Source organism: Styela clava, chromosome 7 (genome assembly GCF_964204865.1).
Source record: "Styela clava chromosome 7, kaStyClav1.hap1.2, whole genome shotgun sequence".
Taxonomy (NCBI): Eukaryota; Metazoa; Chordata; class Ascidiacea; order Stolidobranchia; family Styelidae; genus Styela; species Styela clava.
In genome coordinates this window covers 17,929,263-17,944,898 of record NC_135256.1, presented here as the reverse complement: position 1 = coordinate 17,944,898, position 15,636 = coordinate 17,929,263, and the positions used below count along the sequence as shown (strand labels likewise).

The window sequence follows — 15,636 nt, the reverse complement described above, 5'->3', positions numbered from 1 at the left end:
GTCATTCATACCACCAGAGTGTGCTGTGCTTACAACTCTAGCTATGCACAAGAGTTCGCTTCAATTCTAAATTACAAATTTCTACCTCTCCTCTATCGCCAAGAACACTGTCTGGTGGTTTAGGAAGTTGTTGAGCACTGATGATTCGAAGCCGCATCATTTTTGTAAACGGACCAGGCTGCAATGGATTGAAGTATTCATCCTAAACAAAGAAGCATAAAAACGTGTAATGAACTTGCGGAAATTTTTGCTTCGAAGAAGGATTTCGGCTAGTTTAATAATTTGTAATAATTAGCACATGATATTGTTTTTATAACAGCTCAGATCAACACAAAGGCATATTTAAAGAGGAGGGGATAGGTGACATTAGGCTTTGGCCAATTTCTCTTCACTCGGTGCATTGATATGACGTCACATTTTGATACTATGATGCTTGGACGCGATAAATAGTTTGGTATAGTACATTATATTCACTTTATAACAGCACAGTTGGGTTGAAGGTCTCCTTAAATGGAGATATAGAGTTGTCTCCACTCAACGAACTTTAAAATATGTTAGTAGGAGATATGAAAATAAAGAAAGAAATGTAAAACGCAGGTATGCTCTCTCAATAGATATTGTATTTGCCCAATCTAATGTGTAGGATTCTTTCGAGAACTAATTTTAGAGGGTTATGGTTTCGAAACCGTGACCACGTCCATAAAACACCCCTCGATTCCCATCCAAATAGCCAAATTTTGCTGTGAAGAAATATCTATTCCAAATCAATATTTGTTTTGTATATCGATTTCCTTCGTTCTTATAACTCTATTGTGATTTTGATTGTCTTGTTTGATTGAAAAACTTCAAAGCGTTTTTTTTACAAGGCACATTACAATTTATGGAATTGTCGTTAGAGAATACGAAATGCCGAGTAGTCAAAGTGCGATCGTACGATTGACCTTACGTCTACAGAAAGCTTGAAGGTAGTTTCCGAAAATCAAGTGAATTCCAAGACAGGTGGAGAAACGTGAAGTATCAAGATTTAAATTAAAAATTTGGCAAGGCAACCAGAGGTTGAGAGGCATCCAGAACCTTTATTTTTAGAGGCACGTAGAAAACTTTGACATTAAAAGAGTGCGTTATGGATCTGTGTTACTTGACCAACTGGCCTTACTTATCCAAGAGAAACTTTTCAGACGTATTTAGGGAATGGTGTACTTCAAAACATTTTAAAACTTCAAGTCTTACTTTGAGTAATGTTTCGGGCTTCAAAACGTATCCGCATCCTCCGTTAAGTTCAAATAAAGTGTTGTTAAGATCCATTGGTCTTCCTTTGGTCTGATGATTTAATGCAACTGTAAGAAAGAAAACGTTTAATTTACATCACACGAAAAAGTAAGGACGAACTAAAATCAGTCACGTTATGTAAACGCTGAATCTTTCAATAATTAAAAAAACGTTTAAAAAGCAAATTGTCAATAAATATGAATATCTAATAAATATTGAGAAAGCTTGCAGTTCAACCGTATAGGTAGAAATAGTGCTAATTTAAAACATTTATATATCAATTTTGACAGCTGAAAGCAGAAGCCAAGAATCAGTCATATTACAAATTTACTCATATATTGTTCAATAAGTCCTGTTACAATTTCAATTTTGTTATGGAGTCAGTTCCCAATATATCTCAACCAGGTTTGTTTCATTTTAATACGTGTTCATTTTTTTAATTTTAATTTCATTTAATACACCTTTATATGCATGCCATAACTTGCATGAAGTACATCATATTTCTTTTACCTAATTTATTGCAGGAGGCATGCACATAAAAGTATCGCTTGAACTATCTATCTTATACGACGCATTATATATACTTCGTGCTGACCAATCTGTCATTTTCGATGGCCATTACCGGTATTGACGCAGATAATTTATATTGCTTGACATATTGAAAATATTTCATTGGCACGCAGAATAAAACGTTATGTTTAGCATTTTTTCTCAAATTTTCTCGCAAACAAAAAAATTATTTTTGGCATTTGGCAGCCCGTTGCAAGTAATCCAACAAAAGACAATGTCTATAATATAAAGGGTCTAGTGAGACTCCCAAACGGACAGAATTTGGAGAGTTGGAATTCGATTTTAGTAATAGCGACCGTTAGTATTGTAGATAAAATGCATGATTAATATTGAACGCAAAACATCCATAGGCGTAGCCAGTGGGGTCTGTTGAAGCATGGCCGCCTCGTCCCCCAAATGAGGCATCTTTAAGGCATCATTAGATATATGTGACTGCTTGTACCTGGTCTTGTTCGGAGCGTTTTAGAACAATTTTGAATATATCCTCGTCTATAATTCGCTTTGCTATTTTGTTGTCGTTAGTCTTGAGGGGATCCTTGTTTCGAAAATTTTTTGTCTAACTCAACCAACACATATTGCCAAAAGGCTATTACTTTTAATACTTTTTAAAATTTATTTTAAAGCTAATACGTGGCCGATATTTTACACAAGATTTTTCTGTTTCATTTTAAAGCATAGAAATCGTGTTTTGACGTTTTTCATGGTCGGTCAGCCATCTTTTCGACAATCCCGCGTGGGTAGAGCACACTGAAGTTAGTGTGGGTGGGATGGTAGAAATTGTAGACTAAGCAGCACTAGAGAACAATCATACCATTTCCCATACCATTGATATAATCTTTCTGATAAAAATCAGAAATTCGGGTTTTAATTAAACAAAATGTTGCCGATAAAAAAATTTCATTGGCACTATTTTTATTTGCCAATTTAACTTGATATTTGAGTTTTTCGGATTTTTACAGACAATTAGTCTCTTATATTCAAATTTAAATTCATTTATTTAGTTAAATCTCATACTTCTATTATACAAATTCGTAAAACTATAATTAATTCTCCTTTCTCTTCAGAAAATTTTCAAATTTTTCGCATTTTTTTTTAAAAATTTCTCCACTTTTCATTGTATATTATTATCATAAAAAAAACATCGTTCAAATGAAATAATTATAATTTGACAAATTCAATTGATAGAGTGACAAATAGAAATGATTTATTAGTCTGTTTTAATGGGGAATTTAATTAGGTTACATCTGCCTAATCCAAATTGTGATTTTTGAATACGGTCGATATTTGGCTGTAGAAATTTGAAATTTTTATTTTGTAATTTTATTTTTATCATTCTGAGTTTTTTATATGATATATATTATCGAATCCTTAATTAAGAAAAACAAAGAGATGTACAAATGGTTATTATTTTGGAAAATGATCGTATCCATTTCAAAAATCGCCTGCGGATCAATTTGTTTCCATTTGAATTATTTTATCTGTAATGGATTTTTTGAATAAGATAATCATTAATTTTATGTGTGTTTTAGGTTTTCCTCGAAACAAAGCTCTCAGCATGTAGCCATAGAGAAATACTGTGAGACTTTCCTCATGTATGGTTGAAACTAGTTACAACAAGTCCAACAATGATGTTTTTATCTCTGTTTCTTTATCAAGTGTCATACAAGGTCACGGGAGGGATTTCGATACAGGCTGGGGATATGGAATTAATTTCACAGTTTCAAATTAGCGAATAATCCTATTTCGTGTGCAAAATTTTCACTATGAATGCCATGTTGCAATTGATGTTTCCCCCGAGCATCGACTAAGAGAAAATTACATATCCTATTCAAACAAAAGGTTGCTAAATATTCAGAATACGATTGTAAATTCGCAAAAACACCATTAAAATAGGCATCAAAATAGTAGTAGTAGGTATAGAAAGGTATTTTTGGGGTCAAGGGTCGGGGAAACAACCACATCCATATTTACGCGAAGATTCGAAAACTAAGAAACGCAGAATACGTTTTTAAAACAGATTCCTGATAGCTGGCTGCCGGACCAATAAAATGAAAATAATTCAAAATGTTTATGGGGCTCATATACAACCTCTATATGGCCTATACCAGTACGCCATCACTGAAAAGACGTGAGGTTGTAAGTAAGTAAGGTTGTCGCAACATTCCCTTACTAGTACACCAAGGGAAATTTGTCTAATAAGGGATTTTCAATGCTTCATAATAATACGTTCTTCATAGCACGATTTTTCATTCAATGTCGGGTGCTCGAATATACCTTTGACGTCAGAGAAACGTTTGGAGACTAATTTCCAAGAACGCGGTTTTAGAGAATAAATTGATACGATTGATCCGTATTTGTTGTATTCTACATTTATGCTTTTGTTCGCAGCAGAGCATAATCCATATATAAAGCACGTTTGATATATCATTTATGTACTTATCATACATGTCACAAGTCAAAATTTTCGATTTTAATAGGCATTGAGAGAAAATAGAAGGAAGGATAAATAACCAACGGTTTAATTTTGTACGTTCATTAATCCGATAAAACGCAGCGGTAATTAGATATACAATCGCTAATAGATCGGGAGAAAATCTCTGGTCGGGGCATCCTTGTATGTATATAACAAGCACACGCTGGTCCATATTTAATGCATATTTAAAACGTGCCTCTTATCATAGGTTCATGTTTGGGAAAGCACTATCCTGGGCCGGATGAGCGACAAAAGAAAAAAAGAGCGTGAAAGAAAAGCTAATCTTAATACGGGAGATAATAATTTGTACAGAAGGAATGCTTACCACATCCTTTTCCGTTTTAGTTGATAAGAAGGCGAGAAACATTGTTAGTTGCATTTGTTGTTATGCCAATTTCTTATGATATACGCGCTACCGAGCAGAATATAAGACCAAGAGAGCTTCGAAAAACATTTTTAGCTGGGTAAGGTAAACGGAAAGTGTACAGCGCTATTATTTAGTATTCGAAATAATGCTTTAAAACAAGCTCGAGTTTGGTTTCACAATAAATATCATCAATCGATATTTCCTATTATTGCGTCACAATAATTATCAGGAATATAGTATCGAATAAACAGCGTGAGAATGACGACTTTAATATAGACGCGACATTTTTGTAAGTCGACATAATAATTTAGCATACGATACCTGTAACGAATTGTAGGTTGAGAAAAATTATAAGCAAAAATGCGATCGCAATTTGACTATTTCAAATTTGTGCCTTTGTTAAGTGAATCAAATGAATGATTATTATTTAGAAATAGGATGTGCCTACTGACTTATAGCAGCGAATTTAGGATCAAGGATAGTTTAAAAAAAAGAGGGCTATAACAAAAAATATTTAAAAAAAATAGATCACACATTCATCTCATTTGAGTAATTAGACATCTCAGCTTTGGGCCTATTTAATGCATGAAATAAATAATTAGTCTCTAAAAATAGGGCGTGCCTTATGTCCGAACTAGTCATCATCCCTATTATTCAGATTTCACAGGTTAATTATATAAATTAGTATAATATTTATCATTATTACAATAAATCATTACTTGAAATCCATAATTTTTATGAATATTATTTAGAATTTGGAAAATTGATTTTCGGTCATTCGCAAGTGCATCAGTTAAATCATGCAGTACATCCGCGTCTAGTCTAGTCGTTTATATCATATAAAATGTTTCTTGTATAAAAAACAATATTTTCAAGAAAGTTTGAGTTCTCCTCTGATCTACATTAAATAACTTATGGATGAGCTTATTAAATGCGAGTTACTTTTACCTATATATTAAAAATTACTTTTAAATATTGTACTACTTGATTGACGCCATGATGTCGAAGGCCATAATCACATACAAATTCAAAACCGCAGGAAACTTCCCACAATTGAAAAGTATGGTAATTCGCCAAACGATTGATTTCCGATGTGTTTGAAAATTGTATATTGTTAACTGCTTCGTGCTTATTCATTTACGTTTTGTTCTAGTCAGCGCGTCTTTCAGACGAATCGTGCAACGCAATAGTTGCCAGTATAATAATTGATTTGAGGGAAGCATTGGACATGGTATGGTTCTTAGACAAGTTGTGCAGTTTAGATAGGCCTATTACTAAATATTACTTTGCAGGGAAAGCTATAAAAGTAAGAACGAAAATGAATCTAATAAATACGCAAAATTATGTAATTGACTTTCAAACAGACCTCAACGATATTAGGCCGAAATGCGTTCTAAAAACACTACATGTGAAGACAGAATATGCATATTGAGCTTCAACAAAATGCAAATAGTGCTCGAAAGCTTATTTAATTTAAAATCCAGGACGTTTTGAAAAAAAAAGTTGCGAAAGCCATGCAAGATTCACTCAAAAGTAAAAAAACACTGATCTTTGAGCGAATCTACAACAGTCGCCCAATGAAGTGCCAAGAAGTAACGTAACTATATAGAAATATGTTGGTGGTTTAGCGTTAGTGAGTCCCTATTGGCGTGAGATTTGAACTTGTTCAAGCCAATACGATTAGGAAAACAGCCAGTGAAGTCGAAATGTTTCAAGTGATAAATTGGTTAATAAATTCCCTTCTAGTTAAAAAAAAAGAACAGTTTGCTACGAACAGACAGTATGATATGTCAAAAACGTGAACTGATAACCCGACTAGAAAGGTGTTTTGTCTGTCTAGTGAATCAGTATCAGAAAAGGTTAAAAATTGAAATATCAGTTTTAGGTTATTTATAAATAAGTATTCGTAGTTAACGACATTTAAAAAAAAACGTAATGTTATGAATGATGAGGTATAACGATTACTTGATTTTGGTATGCGACGCATCTTAACTAATTTTTGCGTTGTTAATTTTGATTTTTCGCAAAATTTATACGAGAAAGAAGTGAATAACATTTAATTAATAAGAGAAGTCAGTTCGCGATTGTCGAACAATGCCAAATTGATTGAAATTAAAACGTCTGGCCAAATTTAAAATTGAATAGTTCATAAGGGCATGTTTTGTCTGAAAGGTTATTGACCTCATATGGAATTTTATTTAATTAAGTAAACAACATGTAAAAAAAAAACATTTTCGTTAAAAAATCCGTCAAATTCATTATCAAATTAATATCCTTTGTTGGACCGACCATTCCAACCTTTTTTTTCTATCATTATGTGTAATTGTATCTCGCACACTGTCAATTTTATTGCATTTTGTTGCAGAAAATACAAAACTCTGAAATGCTAAAATCTAAAATTTTTTGATCAAGCTATATTGTTATCGAAAACGAATGTAACTGTTAGACAAGAAACAACTTTTTCAATAACACGGATTTGAATACAAAAGAATCAATGGGGATGTTCGGTATTATCAGTGTAATGATCCTTTTGACGGGAAATGCATTAGGAGAAGAAGAACTCAGTCGCTATCAGTCAGAAAAATCTTTTTTCAAACCGCGATTTGATTGGTCTGGAGTATCCGGAAATCAAGCGAACGAACCACCTCCTGAACAACCGACACTTGTACAAGAAAGATCGACGACGAGAGTACTTCATTATAGCGATGTCAGCGTCAATTCAAGGCAAACCTGCCAGTGCAATTGGAAGGGAGAATGGGGCGATTGGTCTGCTTGTACGGCTAGGTATGAAATTTTTAACATTATCTTAATATGGATATTATCGTTATCTAACAGCGAATTCGGAATTCCATTTTCTCAGTTACATATTATAACGCAGCCAAAAGTTGTCTCGATGGCGTACTGTACAAATAGGCTTAAAAAGGAAAGTAGAAAATAGTTTACTATATATTTAGTCTATTTTCGATGAACTTCACACATTTTTCACCACAATAATAGTGTTGATCAAAATCTTATACCGATAAATTTGGCACGTATAATGATTGATTCTAAATATATCAATGTATCAATACTTGAAACGTAAATGAAATTGAAAAAAAATATTGAATTTCAATTTTGATCGATCACGGAGTATCCCTAACCGCAATTCTTCTGTATATTTGAAAATTCAGGAAAGAAAATATTTGGTTCAATGCAGATTTCAAAAAATAAACCAAAATAATAATTTATCATAGATATGAGTTTAGTTAATGTTTTGTGACCTATATTATATCAATTTATTTTTCAGAATGGGGAAGTGCTACATGGCGACTCAAATGCGCATAAGGAGATGTCAGCGTGACTGCGTTCGTATCCAAGTCAGGTATAGCGATTTTCGTCGTTACATTCTTACAACACTGTTGTAAATAGGCCAATAGCAGCCTGCAGAGGTCACACAGAGAATAATTCTCATTTTCAATAAATTAACTTGCAGATCGTGCTTGGATAAATCTTCATGTACGGGATCGTGGAGTGAATGGATAAATCAAACTTGTACGAATCAAGTGAAAAAGTCAATCAGATTTTGCAAATCGAATACTGGGGAAATTGGCCCATTTTGCGCTTCTTCAAACGGACGTGCATCTCAGGTATTCATTTCACTAGGAAGTTATCACTGTCATACTTGTTAAAACTATTTCTATAAATTCTCCTAACATTGGTGTTATTAGGAAAGGCAAAATATTGAAGCAAATTCAAAGCACTTTTTTCTGGATTTTTCTCAACGAACAGCGCATGATAGCGGTGACTGTTTTGACATATTTGTGTCCATATATTTGAGCCATGCACTCAGCCCCAATCAATTATCCACCGAAATTCTACCCGCTGTTAATTTTGCAGCCCAATAACTCTTAACGGAACGGGCCATACAAATGGCGATTCGTACCATATATATCCATCTCTAGTCCTAACTGTATACATTGCTAATATAAATCATTACCCGTAATTTAAACATTGATGTTCGCATGTATGAGTTTAAAACAACATGTTCATTATTTTATCACAGGAAAAGCAGATTCCATGCGAACAGAATGCAAACAAGATACCCCCACCAGGACTTCAGCGAACATCATCAGGAAGGTCAGATGTAAGAGAGGAAAAACATTGGACATTATCAAACAAGACCAACTTTATTGTCATCATACTTGCTGTATTGGCGGGACTTCTCCTCGTAGCACTAATATTCGTTTCTGCAATGTTAGCAAAAGGAAAAAGACAGAAAACTGGAAGAAATAGAAGCATAACGCGTGACTTTCGAAGTGTAAGCGAATCAAACATGTCCGCTACCAGTTATCTGTCGGGTATGGAACGAGAATCAAGAGCCAGTGGAAGGGTATCCATATACCAGCAAAACATAAAAGGGAGTCAACGAAAGAGGTCATTGATGTTGCCAATCAATTATACATTTGTTTCAACGACGGAAGCAGCCAACAACAGTATAATTGTTAAAGGTGAGTAAAAATTTATGCGAAAAGGGCAAATTGTTTCACTTGTACGAATCGCTCTCCATATGTTCATTGTAACCATTTCCGTTCTGTTTTACACCTCCCCTACCCACAAGAGTGGTACAAGTGTGGTACAATCGGGTTACGTTTGGTGCAAGGGGAAAAAGTCTGGGACAAGTGGGACACGAAATTTTTGAAAATCTGCATATAAAACTGAATTTTGAGAAACAGGTGTCGCTGCTCTAAAACCAATATTGGTTTTCCGCGGCTCCTTTCCACCCAGAATACCATTTTTATGTTGTTTCCTATTTTATGTTTGCATCAAGTGTATTTTCAGTTTGGTGAAAGAATAAATACTGACTGACTGTATGAGGCTTGTAAAATACAGCAAAAATGCCTATTGTGATCACTGTATCAAACAATCATAATCCAAACAATGCGACAAAATGTCATTTGAGATTAAACCCGTCTGGTGAGCTGGATTATAACAAACAAAATCTTTTCCTTTTCAGCACCACTCCAACATAACGATAGCCTAATGTTGACTCGAAAGCAAATCAGTAAACGAGAAAGTAGAGGGTCAGTTAGATCCATTAATAAATTAATCAAAGAACAACAACGAAGCCTCAGATACGATCACGTGACATTGTCGGCAGACGAATCGGATGGTTCGAGATCGTTCTTAGTTGGTTCAAGCGAAAATATAGCCCTGGAATTGACGGGAAAAGAAAAACGGAATACCCTTCAGAGAAGAGCCACTGACGGATCCTATGATACTCATGAACGACGAAAGTGAGTACATATCAAAATTCTAAAGAGTCTAAATGTGCACGAAAATAACAATGATAACTTTTATTTATTAATTTATTTAATATAGCAAAGATGTCGTTTTAATAATAAATTTTCCCTTTTTTGGGAATTCCTTACGTTATGATTTATAAGAAACTCTGATTAAAATTTTACGTAAAGTACAAAATATCGTTTTCAAACGTGTTATTGAGACAGGTCAGCTTTCACGTAAGAATAAAAATTTTCCAGACTGATAAACTTAATTAGAAACTGTATTTAAATATGAGGTGAGTTCATCGAATTTGAAGATAAATTGAATTAAATATTTAAAGGTAAAGGAGTCCAACTTTGGTTGTTCGCAATGGCAAAATTTTCCACAAAGTTCCATTCCGTGGCGGAAATACGTTAAATACACGACAAATGTCACAAATCGATCGAAAACTGCGTGGAATAAAACGAATACTGCGTTGGTGTTCGATTAAAAATAGTACACCCTGTCACGACCAGTTATCCATTCCATTTTTCTAAATTAAAAAATCGAATTTTGCTGGCATGCAAAAGGATTAAATCGCCATTAAACATATAATACAGATTTGATAGCCCGCGTGCCAGAACGTTAGCGGAAATGCGCAATGAATGGATTTCACTACCAAGTTTCGCAATCGTGTTTAATATTATGTTCCATTAAAAAAATTTAATAGTTTTATGAGTTTCAGTAATTAAGATCAAGTGCATTGATTATGTAGTTCTCTTATAAATGCATTAGATTATTATGCATAGAGCTTTGACCAGTGTCTATATGAGTTTTCAGGCAGATTAAAAATGTTTTTAAAGAGTAGAAATAAAATCATATTTATGACCATTGCGAGCCTTCTATTAATCAGCGTTTTGCAGAAATTCGATAAACTATGATAGACGTGAAAATAGAAACATGACAAGGAAAAAGAAAATATTAAAACAATCATTAAATATGTGATAGCAGCGAATATCATCATTAGAGAAGATTTAATGATCTTATATGCATGTTATTTTTATTATATATAATGTTTATCCTTTACTCTATTTAGTTTGATATATATGCAATTAGTAGAAAATAAATAATGGTTATTCGACACTTGGTTGATTTCTTCAAAAGACATGATAGAAATAACAGGCAAAAGTACGGGAAATATTATATATGCTTTTGAATAAACTTACAGTATTAAATTTACCATTACTTCACACATTATTTCTCTAGAATAAAATTGCATGGATACATTAAAAAATACTTAGAAACTTTGGTAGTGAGTACGGCCAATTTGTTATCATGATGTACCAGATGTTTGCCAAACGAAAATAATTAGGAAATGACATGAATCTAAGAATTAATCAACATGTCTAACATTGTCTGCACTTGAATTTGGACTGAACAATGTATATTTGTCAAAAACACAATTTTGTTTTTATTCATCAATAGAGATATGTAATGACTATATAATTGTGATATAATCAGGAGTGCAAAGATAACAGAAAATAGGCTCAGAATAAATCACTGGTCAGGCCAAGTCACTGATTTTGCTAACTGGTTTGCCGCAACAAAGTTGATCAATTCCGTGTTTTAATTTTGCAGGAACAAGAGGTATATGTCAGACTGTTCACAACGTAATGCAAGTATATCTCACGAACAGGAAAAGTCCAAAATCAATGCTGGCAATGACAAGGGTGAGCTATGTTACACGTCCGCTATATATTATTAAACACGATGAACTTAAAATAAGATCAAACATGTTGCAAAATTGATTTAGTTTAATCGTGATTTTTTTTTTATTATTGCCAATCCAAATTATTTTTTTACTCTCTCATATACTTCAACTAATAGGCGTGGTAGCAAAATAATGTAGTTATCCAGTAATTTGATTAACGAGTAACAGCAAGTATATTTTCCACTTTTGCACAAGCTGTCAAATCAACTAATCAATTGTACCATAAACACAACATGTGCTTTGCACATAATTCTTTATAATGTATTAAGATAACCAGAAAGCCGAGGTATATGCCGGTTGTTTATTCGCTATGATTAAATAAGTAGAATAATACTGACATTTGGATTTTTGCAATTAGCATACGAGACAGGTCAATCAGGATTTTCAGTGATGTTTTACTCATTTATACAGTATATGTAAATATTACATGTGTATTTTTACCACCTAATGAACGCGTCACGTGCATGTTCCTCTAACAAATGTGCATATATTATATGCACACACGTCTCTATAGCTTAATTAGTTATATAACATTATATCCTGAATAATTTTGGCGTTTCAGATTTCATTTTGCATTTTTTTTATTTAAACAGAACCAAAAGAACCCGCAAAAACTCACGATTCTGATAGCGATACCAATAGCATGGATAGTGGTTTCCACAGATTAACGAAGAAGCGTTTGAGTGTTGATGATATTTGTCGAATTTTTGAAAGTAAAAGTGTGGAGCAAAGTCCGGTGAAAAACGCATCAAAACCAGCAAATGGTATTCCACATAATACAGGAGTTGGAGAAAATATAAACCTCTTTGAACAAGAGACAAACAAAAAACAAAACGATGACAAACCGGAAAATATTATCGAAACAATCAAAAAGAAAATATCGTCATCTAATATGGGTACACAATCGCTGAAACAAAATGTATCGCCGCCTCATGCAACCGATGAAACCAAAAAGTCTTCCACCTTGTCATATGATCTAAGTACAGACAATAACGGAACTGAAGATATAATCACAGTCAATGAACGAACACAATCTGCGTCATCGGATCACAATTTGGAAACCAATACACAAGGCAAAAACGACTCTGTTGTATATAATAGCGGTATCAAACAAGAAAAACGAACTTTTCTTTTCTCCTCGCAAGCTTATAGTTCTTTGCAAAGGTCTCATGATAATAGATATGAAACTGTTCATCCAACACAAAACGGATTCAAAATGAATATCGATGCATTAATGAAGAAAACAGACAAGAAGAATCAGCAAGGTGAGTAGATTATAAATATTCTGTGAGGCATTTTATGCCATCACTACCGAGAAATCTCTAGTCTAGATGGATAGCCACTGATACATGAAAAACCAGTACCATTATCTATATTAACCGATAGCAGCATTGTTGCAACGACCTCATGTCTCACTATACTTTTCCCAAACTATTGAATATAATCCAAAAGTTATTCATTCGGAAATTGGTATAAAAGTTTAAAATAAACTGGTCAATAAAATACCAGAGATCATCTTTGACAACGTCAGACTGTTTGTTCTACAGACTGATAAATTCGAATGTGATGGTTTGCCAATTTTAAATTCAAGCTTCAACACGGATTGCCTTACAACACTGAAGTGCACATACAACAACATGGTCACCAACTTATAAACTCAAATTAGATCAAAAGTTTGCACTAAATTTTGATTTCCCGTGAAGCTTAATAGTCAAGTCAACTAACCATTCTTTGAATTAATTTAATTAGTTGAGGTTACGAAGCGGTCACAATCTTACAGATTGACATTCACTCAATTTCTACCACATAACGGACATAGTTTGTGAGCTATCATGAAGTTTATCTATCGGTTATTTTTTGTTATAGAATTAAACAAGCCAACCAAAGACTTCAAAGATCACACCTACAGCAATGGGAATTTTCGACGAAACAGTTTTCACGACATTACAGGTAAAGAAGTTATTTAATATCATTAATTGATCATATTCAATTGCATCATGTTATTATATGATTGCATCAAAGGGTACACAGATCTTATTCTAAAATTCGGGTGTTTAAGTTTTTTTTAATTGAATAATACCAACATATCTCCTTACAGGTAACAAAATATTAATTCCTCCAAGACTGGGACAAAGTTCTTATGATTCTGACACGTATGCTGATGTTTGGGATGCGAAGGTGAAAGAAGACAATGGTAAATCAACTGATAGCATTTACGCTGATGTGTGGGATTCAGACAACACAGTTTTACGGCAGTCGTATTGTGAAGATGACGACGGAGATTACTCAGAGGTTTATGATTCTGTTGATTTACCTAACAGTAGTTCTAAACCCCGACGATTCGCAGTTAAAAGCCGATCTAAACCTTCAAAGAATGCAGCATCAAAACTAGCAACCACAGTTTCCAAAAATGAAGAATCCGGGCCTAAATTATGGCCTACTGGACAAAGATTAAGAACCAAAACATACAGCCCACCGAAGGAAGAGACAAGAGTAAACGGGGCGGAGAAAGGCTCAATGTCGTGTGGGTCGTCGCCTGTACGTCCACCTCTTCCAATTCATCGACCAGGACGACTTCTTTCTCGTGAATCATCCACAGGATCGGACGGTTCAGCACCACAAGATAAGTTTGGAAGATCGCATAATAAATTTCATGTAAGCCATTCTTATTCTGCATTAGCAGATTTAGACAAACCAAGTGAGCCTATTTATTGTGCCATATAATAATTCATTGCAACTATGATATCTATGACTTCACCAAAAGGCTAACTGGTTTTCAACTGACGTTGATTTTTTTGAATGGCACCTCTATCTATCAGTCGAAATATCGTAAACAGTCCTATGATTGAATATTATGCTAAACATAAAATGTATTGCAATTCAAATTTAGTACATTTTACAGTATACATGCCAACATAGCTACAATTATAAATGAATGAACAGTAGCAAGAACATGATATATATATACTGTGACTTCAATACTTAGGCCATGAAAATTGTTATGTTGATGAAACAGCGTTCAAAATTATCTTCAAAAATTGTCTCTAATTATGACAGGTTGGAAATTGATACACATTTTTCGTACATGAAATTTTATTATATTTAAAAAAATATGTAACAAAACTAACTCTGCAGAAAACTGTAAACCTTCCTGTCCTAATTCAACTAAATATCAATAGTCAACAAAGTGCCGCTTTAACGCACGCATTTGGTGGTGACCGTTCAAACTACACGAGGGCTGTTTTATGGCCGGATTTTGTACTGTATTTCTTCAAAGAATCTGCCATTGTGTTCAATTTCTATTATTTTATTATGTTTGTATTTTTATTTGAACAACATTGTGTTTTTCTATACTATTTTTTTCTTGGAATTGAAAATAAAAGAAAGTAATATAGTGGTCTTGGTGATCTTAGCTTTTACAGAATAATACTAGAACGTAGCTAGTAAGAAAGAGCTTTTACAACTGACCTGTTTTAGTTCAAGATTTAATTTGTAAAAAGAGTTAAATTTTCATCTTAAACATATCAGTTGTTCGTCAATTTTGTACATGTATTCGTACAATTCTGAACCAGTAAAAGTGGAATTCAGTGTGGATAAACCAAACCGTATTTTGTTCTTTCATTGAAGATTTGTTCAATAAACGACCAAAGCTTCTTTAACTTGGCAAGTTCTACCAAAAACATATTAAAATCTTGGAGAAGATGGTTAAAATAACCCGACAAACGACAAAAACAAAAAAAATAACTTTGATTTGTCGTTGCTATTTTTATGAAGGGCATCATATATTACATATTTATTCATTCATACATATTGAAGATATGTTTGGCCGGGCAAATTTAAATAAAGAATGTGACTTGATGTACAGATAAACAATCTGTAAGAAAACATTGCCAATATGGTGCAATAATTTTCTAAATACATTTTAAAAATATATTATGATTGATC

At 33.4% G+C, this 15,636-nt stretch overlaps 2 protein-coding genes across 3 annotated transcripts in view; one reads left to right on the top strand and one right to left on the bottom strand.

The window, feature by feature from the left end:
* LOC120327925 (uncharacterized) overlaps positions 1-15,636 on the bottom strand; it is a 115,001-nt gene that overhangs the window by 18,179 nt on the left and 81,186 nt on the right. For both annotated transcript variants that reach the window (XM_039394298.2, XM_078114197.1), the window contains exons 17-18: positions 1,231-1,337; positions 86-202 (exon numbers count right to left, since the gene is read on the bottom strand). In XM_039394298.2, the coding sequence (XP_039250232.2) occupies positions 86-202; positions 1,231-1,337 (224 nt within the window). The remainder of the gene's footprint in view (positions 1-85; positions 203-1,230; positions 1,338-15,636) is intronic.
* On the top strand, positions 7,026-15,088 carry LOC120327926 (uncharacterized). Its single transcript, XM_039394299.2, has 9 exons — positions 7,026-7,463; positions 7,966-8,040; positions 8,152-8,305; positions 8,722-9,166; positions 9,673-9,952; positions 11,559-11,650; positions 12,285-12,956; positions 13,558-13,641; positions 13,790-15,088. Exons 1-9 carry the CDS (start codon positions 7,174-7,176, stop codon positions 14,413-14,415), a joined length of 2,718 nt encoding a protein of 905 aa, XP_039250233.2. The 5' UTR covers positions 7,026-7,173; the 3' UTR covers positions 14,416-15,088.